This window comes from Ictalurus punctatus, chromosome 23, assembly GCF_001660625.3.
Source record: "Ictalurus punctatus breed USDA103 chromosome 23, Coco_2.0, whole genome shotgun sequence".
NCBI lineage: Eukaryota > Metazoa > Chordata > Actinopteri > Siluriformes > Ictaluridae > Ictalurus > Ictalurus punctatus.
The window spans coordinates 1,023,780-1,049,499 of record NC_030438.2 but is presented as its reverse complement, the minus strand read 5'-3'; the positions used below and the strand labels follow the sequence as shown (position 1 = coordinate 1,049,499).

The following is a 25,720-nucleotide window of genomic DNA, read 5'->3' as shown; positions in this document are numbered from 1 at the left end:
TATTACTTTATTACTTTATCTTAGTCATTTTCCTACGACTCCTTGATTAAGTTATACCTCTTTGTAAGGCTGCCTTAAGACTATTTTAGATGTAAAATACTTGACCAGTATGGGGATTAGGACGCGGCTCAAGTCTTCTAGCCTTACAGTTGCGCAAGACCTTTTTATTTAAACCCTTCCTTAGTTAAAACCGTCGGGAATCACGTTACTCCATAACCCTCACTCCATTTATAGCACGAATACACCGGTCTAAGACATTGTTACGGACAACGTGTTGTGTATTTCACTTGTAAGTATCTGAAGTTCATGAGTGGGCGTGGTCCAGGAGGAAAAGCGAAACTACAGTAAAAGTCCAACTTCCTGGTTGCTGAAAATGGTGGTGTCTCAACATATGTCCAGCAAAGGTTGCAGCAATTAGGTAGGTAAAAGGGAAGTGTGCAATTAATACACTACCATAATTAGATACACGCTTTTATACATAAAGATGATAAAAGCGAGGGTAGTTTGGTTAGCATTAGCAATTTAATGCGTGTCGCAGGTTTAGAGCGCGCGCTGTCGTAAAGCAGCAGCACTTGTCGCACTTTTGGAAAATACCCCTGATATAATTTATTTTAAATAGTTTTTTTTTTTTTTTTTTTTTTTTTAAATCGTCCGTGTAGTAAAATATCTTGTGCTTTCGCGTTGTAAACGGTTTCATTGTTCGGCGCGTGTCCGTGTTCGGCACAGAGTGGTACGTTTTTATCACTGAGGTAAATTTTTATTCAGTTGCTTCAGTCCTTCAGTCTAGTGAGGCGGAGTGAAATCAGACCAGAGACACCTGTTAAAGAAGCTGACAGCGATATAATCCCAAAACACCATCTGAGGAACAAGTGCAGAAAGTTCGAGACGCCTGTGAGGAACAGAGCTGCGGCGGAACGCCAGGTTTTGGAGAAAGTGCAGTAAACAGATGCGTAGCAGGTCAAACTACACGCTTTAAAAAGAAAAGACGAGGGTACCGCAGTGATTATGCTGAAAATCACAATGACAGACTTTCGCTCTGGTATTTAAAGCGGTAGGACAGCATAGCAGTGATTTACAGAGACGCGTATTAGCTTACATATTACACATAGTGCGAATGCCGCAGTGGAAGTATAAACCCTACTGACCCCATTCTGGAGCTGCAACTCCAGTTACTTGTTGCTTCCATCTGTACACTGTGTTGTCATTTATCTGTTGAAGAACTTGTTTAAGACTGTATGTTTCACTTGCTTATGGCTATCTGACAATGTTTCACTCCCCTCTTGCACTGGTATAAACCTGTACAGCAGCATACTTGAGGTTTCTTTGTCTCATTACAGCCTGCTTTCATTGCCATTCATCTTAAATGACCATTTTATCCTGGTCAGGGTCACAGTGGATCCAGAACCTGTCCTGGGAACACTGCGTGAGGCAGGAATACACCCCCGGATGGGATGGACTGCCATCCCATCCGGGATGGGATGACTGGGATGGCAGTCCATGACATGGCGACATGCGCGCGCACACACTTTCGCTCACACCTAAGGGCAATTTATTATAGACAGTCCACCGAACAGCATGGAGGTTAGAGGAAACCAGAGAACTGGGTGGTGGCTGCGGCGGGGGGGAGGGATGATGACACCCCCATGTGCATGTACAGGAACACTGCATAGATAGTAACCCAAGCTCAGGATCAAACCAGGGACTCTGGAGCTGTGAGGTGGCAATGCTGTGTGCTGAAACACTTTGCCACCCCTACACCCAATAACAACTAATTTGTTAATTGTTCATTTTTTTGCTGTTAACAGGCTTGAATGTAGGACCAGACTGGACCACGTCGGGCTCTGCTGATAATCAGCTGTCACCAGGTTGCGATATTACAGGTATACCTTGCTGAATATGTTCATACGCGTTGGTAGTAGCGGACACTTAACACTGTATCTTGAGATGTTGGCAAGTCTGTCCTGATGTATTTGGATATTCTTCAGTCTGGTCTTTAACTGAGGAAAAAGTGGAGGTTTGAAGCCCATTTCAGATGATTGGGTGAGAGCAATTGTAAACCCTTAACATGGGAAACAGCTTTTGCTGCCCGTCATCAAACCCGTGCGATCACACGGTGGATGAAACGCAGGGGCTGCTGAACTCGCCCGATTCGAAGGTTACAGCCAGGCCGCTAACGACTGATTGCATCAGCCAAGCACTGGAGGTTGAGGAGAGGTAAGGTGCTCAAAAAAACTGCTTTGACAAATGCAATGTGAAGAAGAGTAATAATAAAAGATTGAGTAATGATTTATTTCTTGGGGCTCCTTTATTCTTCCAGCAGCAAAAATGAAGCAGACTGCATAAGACAAGAAAAAGATGTAGTCAGCACGCAACCGAAAGCAGCTCCTAAGTCAGTTGAGGGGTCTGTACAGAGTTCTTATGGTTCTGTAATCCAGATGCTCCACACTGATGTCTCTCTCACTGCACAAACTAGCCAAAGTGTGTCAGAAGTGCCAGAGGAACTAGTAGATGCTGCAACTACATCCACAGAAACGAAAAAGGGTGATGAGACTACAAAAGAGACCCCGACTTTTGCCACTGAAGTCACTGATACATTGGTAGTTAATGCACCAACAGAGTTGGCTAAAGTGAAAGAGGAAACCGAGGCTCAATTAACTGACGCACTGAAAAAAGAGGACAAAGCAGGCGAGCATAAGTTGACGGTGCAGGATGCAGCAGAAGAATGTCCTGCTGATGAGCTACCCGATGCGCAGGTGGACACCGAGAAGGAGGTTGCTGAACAGGACACCGAGGAGAGACAAGCTGAAGCAGATGAAAATGAGGATTCTGCTGAGATAAAAAGAAATAAAGAAGCTGGTGAGGTAGCTAGAGAGAAGGAGGAACTCAAAACACCTGTAGAAGTTTTACCTATGATGGATACCCTTCAAAACAAAGAGCCAGTTCTGAATAACTTGACAATTGATGGACATGAAGTAAAAGGACTCCTGACTCCAAAGGACATAGCAGAGAACAGAGCAGATACCTTGCTACCAGAAAATTCCAGTCAGGAACCCGAGGTCTCTTTATCAGAGCCCTCATGTGAGGTAGATAAAACAGCATTAGCCATTGAAAAATCAGTTGCTGCTAAAGTGCTAGAAAACCATGAAGAGCATGTTTCCACCATGTCTGAAATGAAAGAAGACCGTTTACCTCCTAAAACTCAGGAAACTTCAGAGCAGGAGTCCTCTCCAACAGTGAACATTACTGAGGAATCCACTGTGAACTATATAGAAAATGGCCTCATGGATGACTTGACTGGTGATTTGAAAGATGAGAACCCAGCTGAGGTGGAGGTAGAAGTACCTGCATCGACTGAGATATTGCAGAAACCATGTGCGGAACCTTCACATATTGAGAATCAAGAGCTGATGTGCGAACCCCCTGCCAACAGTAATAGGTGAGCATAGATCACTGGTAATCAAACTTGTTTTGCATTGCTTGTTACTAGTTTACTAGTCTTGGTGCCCTTTATGTTTTTATAATATGGTTCTGCAACAACCAGTGAAATGTTGGCCACTGGACACTATTTAGCATCAGCAGCCCAATGTCACCTGTAGTTTTTGTAGTAGCGTTTTTCTCCTTGCACTGCACCCTACCTGACATCACTGGCACTAGTCAGCCCTCATTAGCACTCCCTGAACTTGCTGAATTGATGTCGGAGGGGGAAAGTGTCCTCTTGGCTCTTCAGCTTATTGAATCAGTCCAGTTGAAGAGAACCAAATCAGACAAAGCAAACAAATGAGGGCACATGTGGAGTCTTATTTTTAGCTTCTGCATGTCTGTGCAGTATTTCACAACTTCTGATCTTGTGCTATAACTAGCTATATTTTTGCTACAACAAAATGTTAAATTGGATATACTCCAATCCAGAGTTTGTCTGGATACTGGCCCGAATCTAATGATCAGTATTGAATTGGCTTTTAAATGTTTGTTTTTTTTCTCATTCGATTCACACACGTACACCGATCAGCCATAATATTAAAACCACTGACAGGTGACGTGAATAACATTGATTACCTCGTCTCAGTGGGGTGGGATTTATTAGGCAACAAGTGAACAGTCAGTTCTCAAAGTTGATGTGTTGAAAGTAGGAAAAATGGGCAAGCATAAGGATCTGAGCGACTTTAAAGGGCTAAATTGTGATGGCTGGACGACTGGGTCAGAGAATCTGCAGAATGGCCGGTCTTGTGGGGTATTCCTGCTATACAGCTGGTGAACCAGTGACCGGGTCATGGGCGCCCAAGGCTCATTTATGCGTGTGGGGAGCGAGGCTAGCCCTTCTGGTCCGATCCCACAGAAGAGCTACTCTAGCACTAATTGCTGAAAAAGTTAATGCTGGCTATGATGGAAAGGTGTCAGAACACACTGTGCATCACAGGTCAGAGCTGCTTTGACAGCACAAGCGGGAGCTACACTATATTTGGTAGGTGGTTTTAATGTTATGACTGATCAGTGTATTTTATGCCATGAAGGCACCTGATTATTGACACTACAAAGCGTGAGGTCAGTCAAACATCTGCTTCCTGTGAAAGTAGGTGGTTTATGGCCATGTTTAGTGCAAGACTACTGTAAGTCTGGCTTATACTATCAGATATCAGTATCAAGTTCCTGCCCATAGGTCTTATGTTGATATAGTATAGTAAAACATACAAGAAACGTTTGCATAGATTCACAGCTGTGTGAGAATTGTATCTAGGCTGGTTTCTTGGGCTACATCCAAAAACTGCACGGTAGTACCGTGCTAATGGTATATCCAAACGTGCGTCCTTATAGTACTGTTTCTATAGTATTTTTAGTATAAGTTTGTTTTTTCTTCCCCCAACCCCCATAGGCCTGGTTCTTCTGGGTCGTCTTTTTGGGGGTAGAAAGCACCAGAATACTACTGCCACCTCCTGCCCCGGAAATTTATTTCCTTTCACAGAGCCTAATTAGTAAATAGGTTGTAATTTAAATAGACTTTTCTCAGTACCCTAAATTTGACTTTGCTGGCAGCAATATCACAAAGCCCAAGACCAGAATGACACAACGGCAAAAAAAAAAAAAGTTCAGTGTCCTTATCTGGCATTCATCACATGATATTTGTCATGTTTATGTAGGCTATATGTTGGTATGTTGTTCCTAGAAGCATAAGCTTACATACATTACTGTATGCTCACATACATAAACTATCTATAAATTTTAAATTAAGGCATTTTTTGTATTTATTAAATAAATTTAGAGTACAGAATTCATTAGCATCTTTGCTGAATAACATGAATTATTTTCATGATTCTGTCTGTTCAGCTTAAATTAGCATGTGCCACTTGACTTGTGTATAGGGGCAATACATCAGTATATAACAATAAAATGATTGAATTGCTTACTAATGTAGCATTTGAAAAAGTATTGAGGTTTTGGTCATTTGTGCAGTACTTGTAGTGATTAAGCATCATATGACTTTCTTTACCATGATTATTCTGTATCAGCTGTCATTTTGACTCCTGTTCAATTCTAATTAGGATGCCAAGTCACATAAATATTCTTGGATATCTAACTGCTCTACACAGATCGAGCCTTTTATGTGTAGTACACAGCTGTGTAGCCTCGAGATCAGGATCGATGAGGTGATCTCCATTTAAATCTTGCCTCTCTTCTCTAGTGCAAGCATTGCAGAGCAGGTGGAGAAACCAGAGCCCACAGACAATGCAGAAGTCCAGATGACAATCACCGAGTGTATAAAAAAGGAAGATGATGGAGAGGCTTTTCAGAATGGTTTGCACACACACGCTCCTGTAGAGACGCCTGAATCTACAGAGAAGTCGGAGTAAGAACTTCCTGTTGTTTTACACTTCCCACCAGCAGGTGGAATTAAAGGTCTAGAATAGCTTTCTAAATTTGTTTTGACGTTAAGAAGGGGACTAATAATAGCACATCCACCTCCATGTTTTTACTTTGGGCTCACAAGGTGGAATTTTGGGCTGTCTATTAACAGGCTTTTAAGTTTACTATTTAAATTCAACAATAAGTAGCCAAAGATGAAAAATGACCAAGCGAGAACATGTTATAAACAAAAGTTTACTTGAACTGTCAACTAGTTGTATCATTTTTATTTTGCTTGTGAAAAGAAATTCACATATGAGCTGTATTTTCATCGCACATGGGTTGAACCGGGCTGGGCTAAGCAGATAATTTTATGATCTCTTAACTTTAGAGTGGCCTTCTGAGAATACATGATTATTTATAGAGATACACAAATTATAGTGTGGCATTTCATAATGCATTTGGTAGCAGGCACATGCTTATAAATCTGCACATATCATTTTTCCTAACTATTAGTCATGAGGGAGACATTTGCGGATGAGATTTAATATTGTGTTAGAGATTACAGCATGTGGCTATGATGTGTTACTGCACTCACAAGAGGGCAAACGAATATGATTTAGAACGCAATGGCTCAACTGTTATAAATGAATAATTTATAATGCATGGCTATAAACTTTAATGTGTACTTCCATTTAAAGAATCGTCACTTGTTTATAATAACACCCAAATTGTCTCATTTGCAGTGAACAAGTTGATGAAAATGGTCCAGTCGAGGCATTCTTATTGGATCATGACCTCATGGAAGAGATGGAGCCAGCGCACCAGGCCAGTGAGAATGATGAGACAACAACAGAAGACGAAAAAGAAAATACAGAAAGCAACCAGGCCCAAAAAGGAGAGATTATTTTCAGCAGTAGCCATGACTTGAAAGTTGCACTGATACCTGTGAGTGACATAGAAAACATTGCAGAGAAGGAGGAGGAGCACGAGGAGTAAGTATCTCTGTCCTCCAAATCATTCATTTTAGTAGAACAGAGCTTCGGGTTGTATAGATACTTTCAGTGTATCTTTAAGTTGAGCGTATACTGTACTATATTAAAAGTTTTTATTTACTTATAATCTTTCTTACAATGTCTTTATTAAATGCAGTTTTCTCCCTTTTCACTTTCAAACAGACTTTAAAATGCTGCAATTTGTGTTTGAGATATGTGCAACAGGGAAACGTATATTTTAGGTAGCAAAATCTTAGTTTTAGTTTTCAGAACTATCAATAGTATAAAATGTTAAAATGTCATCCTGTTAAGGGTTTTCCCAGGCTGCCACTTACATTTGTGTTTTGCCTTACTTTTTTTTTTCCGCAGCAGTGAAGACCTCTACCGGGCACATGATGAGATTGAACAAGAGCAGGCCAAAGAAATGAAACTGATGCCAATCCTGGAGTTTACAAGTATTAATCATCTTTGATCTACCTAATTGAGTGTTTTCGTAAAGTGGTAGGAAGCAGAACAGTGTCCTTGAATTCTGCGTTATTATAATTACAACCTGAAAACTTGAAAAAATTTGTTTCGAGACAGACCTTGCATACTTCCATACCTTCTGGCATTTCTTTAAAACTTTCATAGGGTCATCTTTTCACACTGCACATGAAAGATTTGGAAGGGAGATTCACAGCACCGCAAATTCGTGAAGTAAAATATTTGTCTATAAATGACTCCTGCCTACCTCCTGCCACTTTATATAATCATAAAATACATTTCTACAGAAATGTAATAAGTAGTGTACAGAAAAGGTTTCTAAACTACATGGACTGTTGGAGCCAAATATCTTAACAAAAGCTTGAGTGTTTAAATGAGTGTTTTTAGGTAATGTAGCTCTTCTTTCAGTCCCTGGAGTGGAGAAGTGCAGCTTAGCCGCTCCTGTTGACATTTTGGCCTACAGTGAGAGAGAGTGGAAGGGAAATACAGCCAAGAGTAATCTCATCAGAAAGGTGAGTGAAAGTTGTAAAAGGATGGCAGATGTGCTACTTCTGCAGTGTAATTACAGGAAGATTATAGGAAAGAACACTACCACCAACTAGGTGCTAGCATAATTTCTGAGAGGCAGCCAAAATGAACTTCAGAGCTTTCAGTCTTTCAGAACAGTAGCAGGGCCTTAGATGTCCATCGAACAATATATTATAGTTGTAATAGAAAACATTGATTTGAAGGTATGATTTGAGGCTCTAATATATATATATATATATATATATATATATATATATATATAGGACTCTTGTCCCCTAGTAAGATTTAAACGCAGCCAAGTCACCCAATACAGTGGTGCAGGGATTTTGTACCGGAAGTTAGTATCTCACTTGTTCCCTCGCAAAAACCCAATAGGATTTTCACATAGGCTTTTGGATTATTGCAAAAAATAAGCCCCGTGATCAACAAAAGTGTACATAACTAAAAGGTTTCTCTATCAAGATAATTTTCACAAATGAACACGACTTTTATTAAGTTTGAAGCCTAAATACAATCGCCAGAAATAAACAGCCAACCGTACGCTGTAAACGAACTACGCCACAGTCACGCGACTTCGTCACGATCACCAAGCTTCCGACAACTTTTCCAAACTTGAAGCAAAACATTTTCCATAATACGGATTTACTCCGTGGGTGAATTTTCATCGACTTTTTTTTTTTTTGGGGGGAGGGGATTGTGCACAGCACACCTGGACCAGTTTATCTGCAAAGTTTTTTACCTGTTTGGCGTGATGACATTTAATGTCCCCGACACCCTCTGTAGTCCCATTTGGTAAGTTGTTAGTGTCATGATTTCCCCTCGTGCAAGTGCTGGAGCACGCAGCGAAGCTCGCAGTGCGAGCGCTAAAATGCTAACTCATTTCCGGGTTTTGGCATTACAAAATGACGTCATCCCTGCGCCACTCTATGGTGATTGGCTGTAAGTTTAGGAAGCGTGTGATTTGATGTGCGGCAGAGTTCCTATGAGCAGAGGACCAACTTTAAACTTCAATATCGCAGTCGATCATGTTCATGTAATCGTGGGAAGTCAAAATCGTAATCGAGATCAATATTCGATTAACTGTGCAGCCGTAATATGGTGTATTAACACTGAAGCTTGTGGTTCATGTTGATTAATATGGTAAGTGGTTTTCTTGCTTATGAAACAGCCTAATTTGAAAAATGGTATTTTGTCCTTTAACCAAAAACAGTTTTAATATATCAGGCTAATTATATCTTACATGTATGTGTGCACTTTTTGCTTCTGAAAATGCACCAGTTAATAGATCCTGTTGCAACAGCAACAACAAAAAAACTAAGCCTGAGGCACTTTGCTTGCGCAGCGAAGCGGAAGATGTACCAGCGTTACCTTGTTCAAAATAAGCACACCTCTTACTTGCTTTACGTAGGAGGGTGGTCCGGTTAGATGCCTTACTCATGCGGTCATAGAACCATGTTCTATTATGGTTGTTACATTTGTTTTGATATCACGATGGGATATGCTGACTACTTTATATCCAGAGAAGCTCATCATGAAGGCAGAATGTCACAAGCACATGAGCGTGCTTGTTAGAATGAGGCGAGGCCCAGTTTGTTGCAGCACAAATGTCCTGAACAGAAACACCACAAAGCAAGACCCAAAACATCACACACACTAACTCAAGAGTCACAGTCCAGTGGAACAAGTACTACATATTTAATAGGCTTTCCCAAGAGACCTTGCGCACATGAAATAAGCAACTGATCAGCCTTTGTAAATCCCTCTGTCCTATGCATGTAAATGTTCATAGCGGGCATGCTGCTCCTCTAAACCACACAGCAGGGGAATAGTTGAATAGGAAGGCATGCCATCGCTGATTCAAAAAAAAAAATCTTGGCAATAAAAGTTGAGTGAGGTTTCATTGAAACCTTCTGTATACTCCGAACTGAAAACTATATATCTGCTTAACATGCTTATTCTATGTTAAAGATAGAAGATGCTACGGTAAAGATTAGCTCTGAGTCGTTGAATTGTTGAAAACAGGCATATCCCATAGAGTTACAGAGAGACTTTTATTTCTAGTGTACAGTTACGCCTAGATTAAAAATAAATAAATAAATAAATAATAATAATAATAATCATTTGTGTTTCTATTATTTTATTATTTAAAATCATTTTGCAGGGCTACTCTGAGATATCTTGTAGTTTTACTGCGCTGAGGAGAGTAAGGGGGGACAACTACTGCTCTCTGAGAGCTACACTGTATCAGGTGCTGGCCACTACAACGCACACACCAGCCTGGCTACTGGAGGAAGATTTCACATCGGTAAGAGCTCATAAATTCAGTTCATAGCTTCTTAATTATTAGGAATCGCACCACTGAGATACTAAACAATGGATCATATTGTCATTGTCAGGCCAGTCAACATGCATGAAGCAAAACCCCTAAGTCGATATAAAAGAAAAGAAAAAAAACATCAGATCCAGATGTCTAACAAAACAGTGCTTAGTGACAAAGCACTCAATGCATGTGATTTAAATCGGTGAACTAGATCTGACATTTTTTTTTTGTTTCAAGCTGAGATTGTGATGAGATTTGCAATGAAGTACCATATCCATATTTAATGCATTCAGATTACCATATATATATATTAGTATGACGTAATCTGAATGTTTTATAAAGTGTGCCTATGGTGACTCATTGTAAATATCGTTATAGCATCTTGGTTTGAATTATTGGCATCCTGCATGTGCAAAAAAAATAATTATTAAATGGATAACTCATACAGTGAGTAATAATTTGTGTTTAGATATATGGTGGTGTATGGATATATTTTCAAATCTTAGGTTTTTTTTTTTTTTTTGAGTAGTGCATTTTTAAAACATGTGCTTTTGAAATGTCTATCAAGATTGGAGGTAGTTGTACAGGATCTTTGGTCTTCTTCTATGAAGAGGAATCTCAAACTGTTCCGTCCTTAGGTTTGCATATGCGGATTGCCTTCATTAATTTAGACTACATAACATTAATATGATTGAAACCCAGAGGCTAAAATGATTTCTGATTTTGTGATCTGCTAACCATTTATGTGTTGATTTGGATGTTTGTTTGGGGTCCTCACCTTGTTGAAAGATCCAACTTTGCCTCCTGGGAGAGGCAATCAGATTTTGAGCTACAGAATGTTGGTACTAGCAAAATTCCTTCTTACATGTGCCTCTGGACCCAATAGCAATCCACCACCATATTTTCCTTGCATGCAGGAAATATTTTCTTTAACCAGACTTGATGATGGTGTGCATGGGCAAACGATTTTGACTTAAGAAGAGGTTCTTTCATGTAACCCTTCCAAACGGCTTGCTGTGAATCAGCCAAAGTGTACAGTTCAGTTTGGGCACCTCCTTGCCTTCTTCATCCTCACCATTGTGCATGTGGGCAGTACCCTCATTGTTCCTAACTGTTCAGAAATCTGACCCTGGTATTGTGCTGGTCATGAAATACTAATTCACTTCTGTTTTTATCCATTTTGAAGTTGCCAGAAAAAATTGAAGCTCAGGAGCATTTGATAGGTATGTGGGCGTTCCCCCCTCAGTGTGTCAAAGCAGGAGAGGATGAGGATGCTGTGGAGAAACTTAAACACTATCTGGAGCTCCTGCAGAAAAGAGTAAATCACTTAACACCTTTTCCTTCTGAAAATAAATTGTGTTTGCTAATACTTTTATATTTAGTCTGCAAAACAATACATTCGTTTATTCATTGTTTTTTTTTTTTTAATGCAGTTGTAGCATTTATAGCAAGTTTAGTGTTCAATGAACATCTATATCAATATACACTAGAGATGCACTGATCCTACATTTCTCAGCCGATACGATAACCGATTATGCAGAGTGATGTCGGCCGATACCGATAGTTCTGCCTTTTATGCCTTCTTTTAAATTAATAATAATTAATTCCACAATTCTGAAAGAAATGCAAATAAAAACTTTATTCTCTCCATTTCATCAAGTTGTTTCACAGTAACTCGTTAACATTAACACATGAACTAAATTCTGAAGATTAAAGTAAGATTTCTTAACTTATTGAATGTTATTAATTCATTGACTGCATTAAAAAAAAAAAACCTCCTGTTAGTCTCACATTCACTCACCACAAACAAAAGCATTTCTACTTCATCAATGAACATCAAACTGGTAATCTATAGACCTAATATAAATCTTTTTTTGATGATATTAACATCTGCATATGAAACATGGTACTCTACAAATATATTTTTCTGTGCTATATATATATATATATATAATATACTACTTTTTTGTCAACTCCTCTTCATTTAAATCTTTTAACGGTGTACTGGCGCTTTGATCTCCTGCTTCACTGCTGCTCAGTTCCGGTGTAAAATTTTTATCAGTGCAGAGATTACAGAGATTACAAACTGCAGTTCTGTCATCATTCCACACAAGAGACATCTTCACACTCGGCACAAATTCAACGTGTTTTCCCGCCCCCTTTTTATTGACAGGATATAATCTGCCCTCATCATCGGATGTTTTTAAACTATCGGCCGATAGCGGGGAAAAATAGCCTTTATCGGCCGAGACATATGTGCATCTCTAATATACACTCATCTTGGCATGATGACACCACACACCTCAATAACAAAGGGAACACCAGACATGAGATATAACAGGAGTATAAATAAGACCGGTTCCACCTGCACTCCCTAAGCAGGTTCTACTCACTGGCACCCCATCTTGAACACCTGATTCTAATTTTATGGATTTGAAGGTGTGTTAAATGTAGGGGTGTATTTACTTTTTCCATGTGACGGATCTGTTTTTTGTTAATTTAAAGTGTGAAAATTACTACAGAAAGCCAGTTTTGTGTGTCATTTGATTGTGGATCACCTTTATTAATAGGCACTGTTTCAAAGATGATCAAATGTTTGCTTGTCCAAATATGTCAAAAAACAACAATAATACCCATGGGGTGTACTTATTTTTTCACACGACCGTACATCATATTATGTAATATCTTCTGATTGTGTATGTGTGTCTGGCTGTGTGTGTTCCCAGTGGCAGGCAGCAGTCGAGTCAGAGAGCTTAGAGGATAAGCAGGCCGTGTGTGATCAGGTGTTTCAGGGTGGAGAAGAAGAGTATGCTCTTCTGGAGGTGCTGAAGTTCCTCATGCTGGTTAAGGCAGTGGAGCTTCATAGCAAAATGCAGGCAGAACACGAAGTGCCTGTCTTCTGTTGGCTATTGTTTGCCCGTGACACGTCTGAAAACCCCAGAATGTTCTTCAGCAATCACCTGAGCCAAGTTGGCTTCAGTGGCGGCCTAGAACAGGTGACACAATCTGACCTTATATAAATCGCTACACACAGCTTTATGAACAGAGGCAACACTTGAAGCGTAGCAGAATCCTGAAAATATCCTCTTTTTTTTTTTTTTTTTTTTTGGAGTATGTGCACTAGCAGCATATGTAGCATGGGTATAGGTGAACAGATTGCTGTTCCAGTCGCCTGGAATAGAAATATCTGTCCAGGCTGTAGGTGTTTTTGTTTGTTTGTTTGTTTGATTGTTTTTTTAAAATTTAGCACTGCCTGGCAGATGAGAGCTGATAATTCTGAATGTAATCTATATTTTAGTGTCATGGCTAGATAATGAATTTATGATTTGTCATCTGCTAACAGCAAATCCTTCTTCAACTACAATTACAAATGCAAGTTTTTTTTTATTTGTTTCTATGACAGATGACGTGTCATCTGTAAAAAAGCATTTACAGTTTATATTTTGTGACACCTGCCCTAGAGAAATGAACAGCACCAAGTAGCCTGTCATGTCTAACACTATTAGAAACCGTTGTAGAAAGATCTAGGCCCACATGATCTGTAAAACATTTTTAGCTCTTTTATATGTTTTGGTTTGTGCATGTGGACGTCGATTCTTCAGTTCAGCCACATGTTTTTAGCACAGTTCAGATTGATTTTGTGTTTCTTTAACCAGTTTGGTGTTGATTTGGAAGTATGTTTGTTTTATCATGTTAAAAATTCTAATCCAAACTTTTTGGTACAGGCAACCATGTTTTGAGCTGAAATCTCCTGATACTTTTTGCAGAATTCATGATGCCATCAGTCTTCACAACCAGGGTATGAAATTAACACCCGCCACATGCAGGTGAATTGTCGGCAGTGGCGTGTAAAATCGTCTGGTCATCCGCCACTTTGGAGGAGGGTACATTTTCTTCCAAAAATAGATATCTAAACTTGCGTAATTTAGCTGTACCCGTTCCTCCCTCGATGGTCGTGATTACTATTGGCTGTACAAACATTAAACGTCACTTTGAAAGTGGAAGCGAAGAAAAAGTAAAAACCCGGAAGTGTGCAAATCGCTAATCCTATGTTGCGTTCATAAAAGAACTCTCGCCTAACGACTTGTGAAAACCGTTATTAGCATATTCTTCTTATTAGCATATCTGATTTGGATATGAGTGTTTGAAAGTTATTTAAATTCAATGAATGCATGAGCAGATGAGAGTAACACTTCCCAGGTTCAAGTAGGGAAAGAGGAAGCTGGAGGCAGGAACACTCAAAGGGTGCTTCATTCTTTATCTTTTACTTTTGCTTTCCAGCAGTTTTAATTTCTACACTCTCTCACTCTCGCTTCTACGGGAGGCAACTGAAAGCACAAAGAGATGCAAACAAATCAACTTTTTTCTGTTTTTGTGAGGTGGCTGTTAGAAATTCCGAGTGGCAGGTTAAAAGATAAATAAATAAATAAATCACCAGCCCCTGTGGCAGGTGGAGGAAAAAGTTAATTTCAGACCCTGTTCACAACAGCACCTGTTTTAAATACCCGTGTCTAATGTGGTTAAGCATGTGTCTAACGTATAGAAACGTTGTAAAACGTAATCGGTATTGGCACTGTTGCAGGTGGAGATGTTTCTGCTCGGTTATGCCTTACAGCACACGATTCAAACCTTCAGGCTCTACAAGACCGACACGGAGGAATTTGTGACGCACTACCCTGACGACCATAAACAGGACTGGCCCTGTGTGTGTATCATCACAGAGGATGACCGCCATTACAACGTCCCTATTAGGAAGCCGACACAATACAGAGTGTAACACCATTGTGTTCTGACCTCATCTGATCGGTCATTTTCAGGATTTCTGTAAGCGAGTGGAGGAAGAAAATTGAGAGTGAGACTATGACATCACCATGCACTGCCTTCACCCAAGTAATTATTAATATATCTGGGAAGTCACTGGATATTAACTGGATTTCTGGGAGGTGATTGGACGAACGGAGTTAAGGTGAATGACTAATTATTAGAAAATAATATTTCTGTCTAAAATTGACTTGTGTTTGGTTTAAGTTGTTAGCTGTTTGGCTGAAGCTAACAACACTAACAAAAGCACTCAGGTTTTTTTGTGCAATTCTTTGACTTTTTTTTTTGTTGTTGTTTTGTTTAGATTTTGTATTACAACGAGTTTACAGTTGTTAATTCATCACTTCTTAATTCATACAATTGCGATGTTTAGAATGAAGTTACGCATGATTGTTACAAAAAAATACTGTACAGGTGTTTACCAAAAACTGTTTTAAAACTTCTTACAGTTCCGGTGGATATAAAAAGTCTACACACCCCTGTTAAAAAGGCAGGTTTTTGTGACGAAAATAAATGAAACCAAGATGTGTCATGTCCAGAACCTTTTCTACCTTTATTGTGAAATTTTAACCTATTCATTAAGGTGGAAAACATTGAGTCATTTTACGGTGGGAAAAATCCGGTTGCATAAGTGTGCACACCCCTAAATTAATACTTAGTCGAAGCACCTTTAGATTTTATCACAGCATTAAATCTTTTTGGGTAAGAGTCAGTCAGTTTGGCACATCTTGACTTAGCAATATTCTGCCTTTTTCCTTGTAAAAAGCATTCTACCGGTCGCACTGTCTGGGCGTCTCCTGTGCACAGCGCTCTTCAGGCCACCACACAGATTTTTGATTGGATTTAGAATCTGGACTCTGGCTGGGCCATTCCAAAACCTTGAACTTGTTTTGGTGAAGCCGTTCCTTTGTTGATCTAGAGGTTTGCTTCAGGTCGTTGTCATTCTGAGAGGTGACATTGCTCTTCATCTTAAGTGTTTTAGCAGAAGCCTTAAGGTTTTGCGCCAAAATTTACTGGTATTTGTAGCTATTCATTATTCCCTCCACCCTGATTAAAGCCCCAGTTCCAAATAAAGAAAACCAGCCCCAAAATATGATGATGCCACCACCATGCTTCCCCATGGGGATGGTTGTGGTGGTGTTTTTTTTTTTTTTTTTTTGTGTGTGTGTGTGTGTGCACCAAAAATATCTTTTGGTATTATGTCCCTAACCCTCAGTTAGACTTTGGTCTCATCAGATCATGACACATTATTCCACATGGTTTTGGGAGATAAGATGATTTATTTATTTATTTATTTATTGTTAGTCTTCTGTCTTGCCGCCCTACCCCATAGCCCAGAGCTATGAAGAATTTGGGAGATTACTGTCACATGTTGGGTGCAACAAGTCCTTGCCAGAAATTTCTACAGTACTTTTAATGTTGCTGTAGGCCTACTGGCAGCCTCCCTGACCAGGTTTCTGGATGTTAACAAGACATCAGGAAAATCCTATAGGAACAGCTTTACTTTATTTGGGGGTAATCAGTCACTAAACACTGCCACATTCACAATTATAAAAGGGTGTGTGTTTACACAACCTGGGTATTGGAAGTTGTTTTTTTGTTTGTTTGTTTTTTTTTTTTCTTTCTGTTTTTTCACAAAAAAATATTTCTGGGCGTTTGTCACTTGATATTTATAGGTTGCAATTCCACAATAAAAGTGAGAAAAGGTTCTGACATGATTTAACTTGGTTTCATTCTTTTTACATCACAAAAGCCTGCCATTTTTAACAGGGGTGTGTAGACTTTTTTTTTTATACCCACTGTACAGGTGTGCAGTCATGAACAATACTGCTAACTGACACAAGCTGATAGTTTTCTCGGAGACATAAAATTCAGCTTCATGAACACATCCACATGAAACACCCCTGAAATAGTCTCTTGTGCTCTTTTTGATGTATGTCCTTGATCAAAACTCCATATTTGATATTAAGCCAGGAAAGAGAATGTTTTTAACCAGTATCACATTCAGACAGAGGGCGATTGAGATTTAATAGATTTATAGTTATACGTAGAGACAGGTGACAAAAAACCTGGTGCACGGTTGCAGGGTAGGGGCTGTTATGCTGGCATTGGTTGGCCCCACTTATCCCCTTAGTGCAAAGCATCACTAGAAATCAAAACAAAGCCATCCTCACCTCTGATGACACATTTCTATCCTGGTGGGAATGGTCTCTTCCAGTAGGACTCATCAATACAGCATGAGGGCTCATTGAATGGTGTGATGAGGTGGTATGGTGTGATCTCATGCTATGGCCTTCACAGTCACCAGATCTAAACCTGTGGGAGATCTGAGTGATGTGTGTGTTGGGAGTGGTGTTCATCCCTCCAGTACAGTTCCCGAAATGTGTAAAATGTACACCAACACCTTACTAACACACACTAAGATGGTTTACTTTAATTTGTCACCCACCCAAAGACACTTGTTGAATAATAGAATTGAACTAATTGAAAGATATTATTTTGTTATTCATCATAACACAAGTTGGAAGTGGGGGGGGATTTTAAGGCTATAGTGCCAGATATTTTAGGGGAAAACCTTAATTACATTTGGAAATGTTGTTTTGCACAGACAACAGCAGTTGTTCCCCCTCAGACCACAAGGATAGCAGCCATTCCTCAATTTGTTCTGTTCTGGCTCCAAAAAAAACAAACCTCAAATGTGTAATCAAGGGCTGTGGAGCACTTATTTATTTTCCTCTGGCTCCAGTATGCTTTAAACTGAACTGTGGGGGAAAAATGGACTACACTGTTGTTCAGTTACCATCTCAGCCATTTATTCCATCAGCCCACTTCATAGAAACATGCTTCTCTCGCTCCTTAGCTGTTTAGATAATGAAGGAAACCTGACTGTTCGGTCACTACTTAATGCGGTTTTAGTTCTGTAGTTTTTCTTTCTTAAGTTATGTAATAATTTTGTTGTTTGTCTCAAACTGCTGCCAAGATGTTTTAGTATTACTACTTTGTCATGTATAGTTAATGTAATGAAATCTGATGTAAAATGTCAAAAATGGTGCTTTAGAAAATGTCAGTCTTGCATACAATGTTTTTTTCCAGTCCTCATTGTTTATCATCAGGCACGTTTTCTGCTTCAGGAAAGAAAATTCAACAAATTTTTATTTATGGTTAGCGTTCTTCGTCTGGTTCAGTATTGTGCAGAAAATGGAAACGAGCACTGTTGAATAGGTGTTTTTTTGTGACGTTGACTAGCTCTTCTTGCTTGTGGAAATATAAATAAATATTTTATGAATAATGTTTACATTAAGTTAATATAATAATATAATGAACAGTTGAACACAAACGAACAGACCTTTAGGCAAATTTGTATTTGACAAACAGCATAGTGACATTGCAATAAAAGTCAGTAGGTAACTTTGTTATTAAAATAACTTGTTCATATAGATGATGCAAAAATAAACATGCAGCTACTAACTGGCCCACTTTTGATGGAACAGTGTATTGTGTGAACTATGAAAATACGACGGCGACATTGGGTGAACGTTTCAAGCACGGCTAATATCTGCACGTCGATACTACATGGGAGAGAACACGCTAAAATAGAAGCATCAGAAGTGTTCAGAAATCTCCAGCACCACTGTTTGACTGTAGCCATGTTCAACAAATGAAATGATCCCTTTAAAGTGAAAGAAGGCGCTTGTTAAAGGTGCATCTAATGACAGTTCAAATGGAAAAAAAAATGTATATAAAAAAATCTGTACATACTGTAGATACAATTTAAGATTCTACTGACCAGTTCGCTCTACCCTGATGTTGGCAGTTAAAGCAAGTGTACAGTTTACTGACCTTTTCCACTACAAATGCCTCAAAAATAAGCAGTATGCACTGGGCTCCTGTCAATACTGAATTTCCCTGTAACCGTTCGGTTATAAACAGTTTTTAACACTACAGGGTTTGAGCTCTGACCATGTGAGTAATAGTTCAGCTCTATAAGATGTACAGCGATCAGCCATCCTGCTTAATATTTTGTACAGTGGATATAAAAAGTCTATACACCCCCGATAATGGCAGGTTTTAGTAAAAGTAAGAAACTAGAGCCATCCAATTGCAAGGGTATCTTCTGTGCACGGCTTGCTTCAGGTCACGGGTTGTAGGTGCTTTCGGCAGTGGGCAGGAGTCAGCATGGGCGCTCGGACCGGTCTGCGGCTACACAACCCCATACGCAGCAAACCGCGACACACTGTATTCCGACACCTTTCGATCATAGCCAGCGTTCGCTTTTTCAGCTATTTGTGCTACAGTAGCTCTTCTGTGAAATCAAACAAGCATCAGTGAGCCTCGGGTGCCCGTGACCCTGTTGCTGGTTTACTGGTTGTCCTTCCTTGGATTATCTTTGGTAGGTACTAACCGCTGCGTACTCAGAACACCCCACAAGACCCGAGACTTGGAGATGCTCTGACACAGTCGTCTAGCCATCACAATTTGGCCCTTGTGAAAGTTGTTCAAATCCTTACGCTTGCCCATTTTTCCTGCTTCCAACACCTCGAGAACAGACTTCACATCTGCCTAATACAACCCCAATTCTGAAAAAGTTGGGACAGTATGGAAAATGGGGAGGGAAAAGAAAATTTAAAAAATCAGCTTACTCTGCAATATACTGAAAACACATTAGTTGATGTTGTACTTTGAATTTAATTTATTTTTGAAACTATACACTCATTTGAAATCTGATGACTGTAACACACTCCAAAAAAGTTGGGACAGTTGACTGCTTACCACTGTGTAATATCACCTTTCTTTTTGATAACACTTAAGCGTTTAGGGTGCTAAAGACACCAGTTGGTTAAGTTTAGCAAGGAGAATTTTCCCGCATTCATCCATTATGCATTTCTTCAGCTCCAAAGTGTACGGGGTTTTCGTTGCCTTACTTTAGCTGCAGGTCATGCACTTATAATCCAGACAGAATGTGGTTTGGCATTGCCCTGCTCTGGATGGCAGTGTATGTTGCTCCAAACATTCTGCATTAATGGTGCCCTCACGGTTACCCATACCATGGGCACTGACACGCCCACATACCATGACAGACGCTGGCTTTTGGACCTGACGCCGATAACAGCTTGGATGGTCCTTTTCCTCTTTGGCCCGGAGAACCATCACCATTTTATTTCAAACGGTCACATCGCTATTAGGCCTAAATTGCCCCAGTCCCAACTTTCTTGGAATGTGTAGCATGCATCAATTTCAAAATAAATGTTTACCTTCCAAAAAAAAAAAACACCACCACCACTATGCAGTTGATTCGGTAAAACATCAAATACCTTGTCTGACTTTTATTTTAACAAAAAAACAAAAAGTACATTTAAAATCACTCCTCTGTTTTTATTAGCGTTTATTAGCATACTGTCCCAACTTTTTCAGAATTGGGGTTGTATATCTAATAATTTAATTTTAGGTTATGGCTGATCGTGTATATTGCAAAAGGCTGAGAATATATGCACAAGTTATTAAAGTTAAAAAAAAAAAAAAAAAAAAAAAAAAAAAACAGCGAGAGTATTACACTTCAAACATAAAACCTAATTAAAGTAAACATTCAGCCATGTGACTCAGTTGTGAAGTTGTACATGAAGTTGATCTATGTAATGTAAGAGGACATAAACCACATTTAAGACATTTCGTCTTAGAAATTCGTCATCTGCACCGGTGGGTCAGTATAAAAACAGCAAATTTTACATTTTCAAACACTTACAAAAAAGATGTACTTTATCTGTTTAAAAAATGAAATAAATCAATCTCATTACGTAATGCATGAGTGTTCTTAGCTCAACACATCTTTCAGGCTGCCTGGACCCTGCAGGGACAGAAGCAAGAGATCCGGTCAAAGTTTGCACAATGCTCGTGGCAAACTCCCCAGGACGCCTGGAATGACGTACCAGTTGATTTCCTCAGAAGTTTCTGAGAGCTGTTTTAACAGGTAAAGGGTGGTCACATTTGGTTAAAAAAATGAGTTTCGTTATTGTTGAAAGCATTGTTTTTCGTAATATTTATACGGCGGCATGGTGGTGCAGTTGGTAGCACGGCTGCCTCGCTGCGACAGGGCTCGCGAGCCTGTGCAGTTTCAAATGTTCCCTCCATGTTCATGTGGGATTCCACCCAAAAACACCAGTATTTGGACTGGCTAGCAGGCTAGCAGTGTGTGCGTGTGTACATGTTGCCCTGGGATGGACTGGTGTACCATTTAAGGTGTACAGTGGCAAGAGAAAGTATGTGAACCTTTTGGAATTTCATGGATTTCTGAATAAATTTGTCATAAAATGTGATCTGATCTTCATCTAGGTCAGGGGTGTTGACAAATATAATGTGTCTAAAATAATAACAAAAAATAAATTCTGATCCCTCATGTCTTTATTGAACACACTCATTCAACATTCAAAATGGCAGTGAAAAAGTAAGTGAACCCTTAGTATTAATAAATGGTCGACCCCCCGGCAGCAATCACCTCAACCAGGCGCTTCCTGTAGCTGTGGATCAGACCTGCACGTCGTTCAGGAGGAGTTTTATCCCGTTCTTCCTGCAGAACTGCTTTAGAGCTAAAGCATCCTTCGTATCCTTCGGACGTCTCATGTGTACGACTCTCTTCAAGTCATTCCATAGCATCTCTATCGGGTTGAGGTCCGGGCTCTGACTCCGCCCCTCCAAAAGGCGGATTTTGTTTTTCTGAAGCCGTTCTGTTGTGGACTCGCTCCGGTGTTTTGGGTCGTTGTCCCGCTGCATCACCCAACTTCTACACGGTTTCAGCTGACGCACAGATATTCTCATTATCCCGAAGAATTGTCTGATATACTCGGGAATTCATCTTCAGCTCAGTGACTGCACGCTGGCCGGGCCGTGATGCAGCAGAGCAGGCCCAAATCATGACGTTTCCTCCACCGTACTGTACGGTTGGGATGATGTTTTCATCATGATACGCCGTGTCCTTTCTACGCCAGATGTAGTGCTGTGTGGTTTTCCCAAATAGTTAAATCTTAGTTTCTTCAGTCCACAAAACATTTTGCCCATACCGCTGTGGAGTGTCACTGTGCTCTGTGCAAACTTCAGGCGTGCAGCAGCGTTCTTTTCAGTAACCACTTCGTGGTGTCCTGCCGTAGATACCCTGCTTGTTCAGTGTTTTACGTATTGTAGACTCATGAACAGAGATGTCCGCCAGTTCCAACGATGCTTCAAATCTTCGGCTGTCATTCGGGGTTGTTTCTTTACCTCACTGACGAGTCTTCATTGTGCTCTTGGTGTCATTTTGACTGTGCACCCACTTCTTGGTAGAGTAGCAACAGTCCAAAAGTGTCTCCATTTGTAGAATGTTTGCCTGACTGTAGACTGGTGAATTTATAAAGTCTTTTAAATCACTTTGTGACCCTTGTCAGCTTTATGTAAATCAACATTTCTTGATCGTAGATCCTCTGAAAGCTCTTTTTGGCGAGGCACGGCTCACGTAAGCGTGTGCTTCTTGTGCAGAGCAAACTCCAAACGTTTGAGGGGTTTTTATCAGTGAAAGTAGCTGTAGTCCACACCCCCAAACTCATTTTCTTAACGAGACTGCAGGTGTGCAGAAACCTGACTCCAATTAGCTTTTTCCAGGTCATTAACTCAAGGGTTCACATACTTTTCCCACAAGCACTATGAGGGTTTTTTGGTTGTTCTCAATAAAGACAGGAGGGATCAGAATTTATTGTGTTATTATATTAGACACATTGTATTTGTTAATGCCCCTGACTTAGATGAAGATCAGATCACATTTTATGACAAATTTATTCAGAAATCCACGAAATTCCAAAAGCTTCACACACTTTCTCTTGCCTCTGTATTTCTGCCTCACCCCCACAACCCCCCCGTCCCCCGCCCAGTGTTCCCGGGATGGGCGCGGAATTCAACGTGACCCTAACCAGGCCGAAGCGGTCACTTATGAGGAATGAATAAATAAATTAATGTGCCTAAGACTTTTACACAGTACTGTGTATGTATGGAGATTCGGGAAAACCATTTTATTCATCAGACTTTAAACGATTTACTGTAATGGACGTGTGGGTGAGACGCATGAAAAAGACACGGCCTGTAGAGCGCTACAGAGTAGAAAATGTAAAGAAAATTTTGATCATGTGGAAGATTTTTTCCTAGGCTCACTCACACACACACACACACACAAGATCCCTGTAAAGCTTATTAACTTATTTGGAATTCCTGTCTTTTGGATTGTAAAGAGTGTAAATTTTGTTGTGAGCTATAGTTACACCTGCATCGTGGAATTCAACTAAATTCTGAAAGCACAACAGCAACGTTTCCATGCCTGACATTTTGCCATCATACTGGGCTCTGATTCTTAATACATAGGCTTACCAATTTTGTAGTTTGGTAACAATACTAGTAGTTACTGTCAGTCAAAGTAGTGTGTTTGATAATGTATGACCCTCCGTGCTTCCCTGACGGGCAGGTCTGTGGGGGTGGTGAGGGGGGGGGGGGGGTAACCCTATGGAGTGTATCAGATGATCAATCTGGCTCCTTTGTGTCTGGGGGTGTTGTGGAGAGGTGTGTGGGGGGGGGGAATGGCCCCCCTCCCAACAAAAGGTGTTTATGTTAATGAGTTTGGTTTTTGGTGGGGTGAAATACGTCTGAAAAGAAATAATGTGTTTAATGTGGGGATGTGTTTGTGTTCGTTCGTGTGTGTGTGTGTGTGTATTTCCTTTGTGTAAACACACTGTTAGAAAAGCGTGATGTTTGAATGTGTACATATGAGTAGAATATTTATTTTGTGAAAAAAATTTTCCACTTTAAATGTTTTGTTTTTGTTCACAAATATTTTTTGTAATTCCGCTTCATAAAAAACATCATCGATGACGTCGCCGTCATTATCACACAACCTATAGACGGGACGTTCGCGTGATATGCGTCCTGTTATTGTGAAGAACTCGTGCGTGTAGTTTTCTTTATAACCTTTTGTGAACGGACCTCTTACTTTAGAAATTCTAACAATGTCGCCAACTTTATATTTAAATGTAGGGGTTACGCCGGGGCCGTCTTTAGATCCATATAGGATTTTATACACGGCGGATTCATTTTCTTTGTCCACATCAATAGGTCTCATCTTAATGCTCCTGTGACAGCTGGTGTTGTATCCGTCCGTGATGTAGAATATCGATACAGCGTTTGGAGTTTGTAGCAGTTAAATATCTCCACATCCGCCCTTTTAAGGTTCTATTAAACCGCTCGACGATGCACGCTTTTAAACCGGTGGCTGCTGCAAAATGTTGTATGTTGTACTTTTTTGTCATGCTTTGAAAATGTTCATTAAAAAAATTCTTTCCCTTCATCTGTCTGTAGTTTACGGGGCCCCCTGCCCTCATCCAGAGAGCACGGAGCGTTGTAAATTATCAAACACACTACTTTGACAGTTTGACAGAAAGTGTATGATATAACTACTACTACGTTGTAAGTATTTTAAAAAAACAGTAATACGGAATCATAATGCTCCATCATAATATTACAAATAACTCCTTGATGACTTGAAAGTAAAGTACTTCTATTCATTTAGTGTCTGAAATAAAAGTTTATACTTTCCAAATATAGGTATGGATTGCACCTTGTACTGTTGTTTTGTAGGGGGTTTTGGGACACTTACAACACTTTACTTGAGCTTCATGAGAATTTGTTTACAAAAAATAATATAAAAAAATAATTATAAAGCATAGTTTCCAAACTACAAAGAATTGTAAACATGGTTATAAAGCTTTATCAAAATAGAGAGAGAAAATCTTAATTAAATGTTTTTAGCAATTAAAACTAATCACCATGACCCTGAATTGTTTCATATGTACATTTCGGTCTAAGCTGATGCTAGAAAGAACTTTCCCACAAGGGTTTGTTGCTTTAAACAAACAAACAAACAAACAAACAAACAAAAAAACCCTGAATCAATAATCCATGCATCCTCCTATAAACCACAGACCACTAGATAGAACAAGTTTAGCATAAAAAAAGAGAAAATGATACGATTTCCGTTGTGTATTTCCCTGAATAGCTAATTTTATAAAAAATAAAATAAAAATAAAAAATTAGATATCACTGTAATACATCAAAATTCTATTTGTGCGTTAGGCGACACTGTGCAATAACAGATATTGTGCGTTTTAAGGCCCACACTGTAACAGACAATATGTTCCACTGTGTCAAAGTTCAGTACATGTGCTGTTTGCCAGATTGTCTCCCTCTGTGCAGTTAGATGCCCTTGGGTGGTGTTTGTGACAAGTTGGTGTGACGCGGAGAACACAAACTCGGTACTGCTGAATTTGCAAACATTTCGTTATTAGCTGCTGAACTGAGTATCTGATGAATGTCAGTGCAAAAGGGTTCTGTCAGTTGTAGAAAGTGCTGTAGCAGATAGATCAGTTCGGGCTTGGTCTGAGCAGGAAAGCCCAACTCACACGGTGCAGTCCTGTTATTTGGTTTCAGGAGTACAGGTTTGCATTGTTAGTTTTTCTTTAAGTTAACAGGGAAAATCCCCTGTGTTTTCCCCCTCGGGTCATCGACTTTACCTCAGGTTTCTCTTTTCGTTCATTTCTCTCCATCAATCCTTCTGTCCCTCTTCCTCCTCATCCACCTCTTGGATGTCATCTAACGCCGCTGTGGATGTGACATCACTCATCGGGGTAGAGTCGTCCCCCTGCATGACTATCTCCGTGCCTGAATTCTTTCT

General features: G+C 39.8%; 2 protein-coding genes across 12 annotated transcripts in view; one reads left to right on the top strand and one right to left on the bottom strand.

Moving 5' to 3' along the window:
- Positions 1-69: 69 nt before the first annotated feature.
- On the top strand, positions 70-18,274 carry LOC108256445 (uncharacterized). Of its 9 annotated transcripts, XR_008393331.1 has the most exons (13): positions 70-418; positions 1,806-1,880; positions 1,986-2,214; positions 2,318-3,436; positions 5,678-5,842; positions 6,585-6,833; positions 7,203-7,288; positions 7,713-7,828; positions 10,006-10,149; positions 11,351-11,482; positions 12,891-13,160; positions 13,890-13,963; positions 14,747-14,885. XR_008393331.1 is itself a non-coding variant. In XM_053675036.1 (12 exons), the coding sequence occupies exons 3-12, from the start codon at positions 2,066-2,068 to the stop codon at positions 14,939-14,941; spliced, it is 2,622 nt and encodes an 873-aa protein (XP_053531011.1). In that variant the 5' UTR covers positions 72-418; positions 1,806-1,880; positions 1,986-2,065; the 3' UTR covers positions 14,942-18,274. The 9 variants fall into 9 exon arrangements, 8 of the variants coding, with proteins under 8 accessions (XP_053531011.1, XP_053531012.1, XP_053531010.1 ...); XM_053675036.1 differs by lacking the exon at positions 13,890-13,963 and having other exon boundaries at positions 72-418; positions 2,321-3,436; positions 14,747-18,274; XM_053675037.1 differs by lacking the exon at positions 13,890-13,963 and having other exon boundaries at positions 72-418; positions 7,206-7,288; positions 14,747-18,274.
- Positions 16,311-25,720, bottom strand: part of ankha (ANKH inorganic pyrophosphate transport regulator a) — a 32,096-nt gene continuing 22,686 nt past the window's right edge. The window contains exons 12-13 of one of the 3 annotated variants that reach the window (XM_017453331.3): positions 25,560-25,720; positions 16,311-25,459 (exon numbers count right to left, since the gene is read on the bottom strand). In XM_017453331.3, coding sequence (XP_017308820.1) covers positions 25,592-25,720 — 129 coding nt within the window. In that variant the 3' untranslated portion in view covers positions 16,311-25,459; positions 25,560-25,591. The other 2 variants (XM_017453332.3, XM_053675040.1) reach the window with 2 other exon arrangements.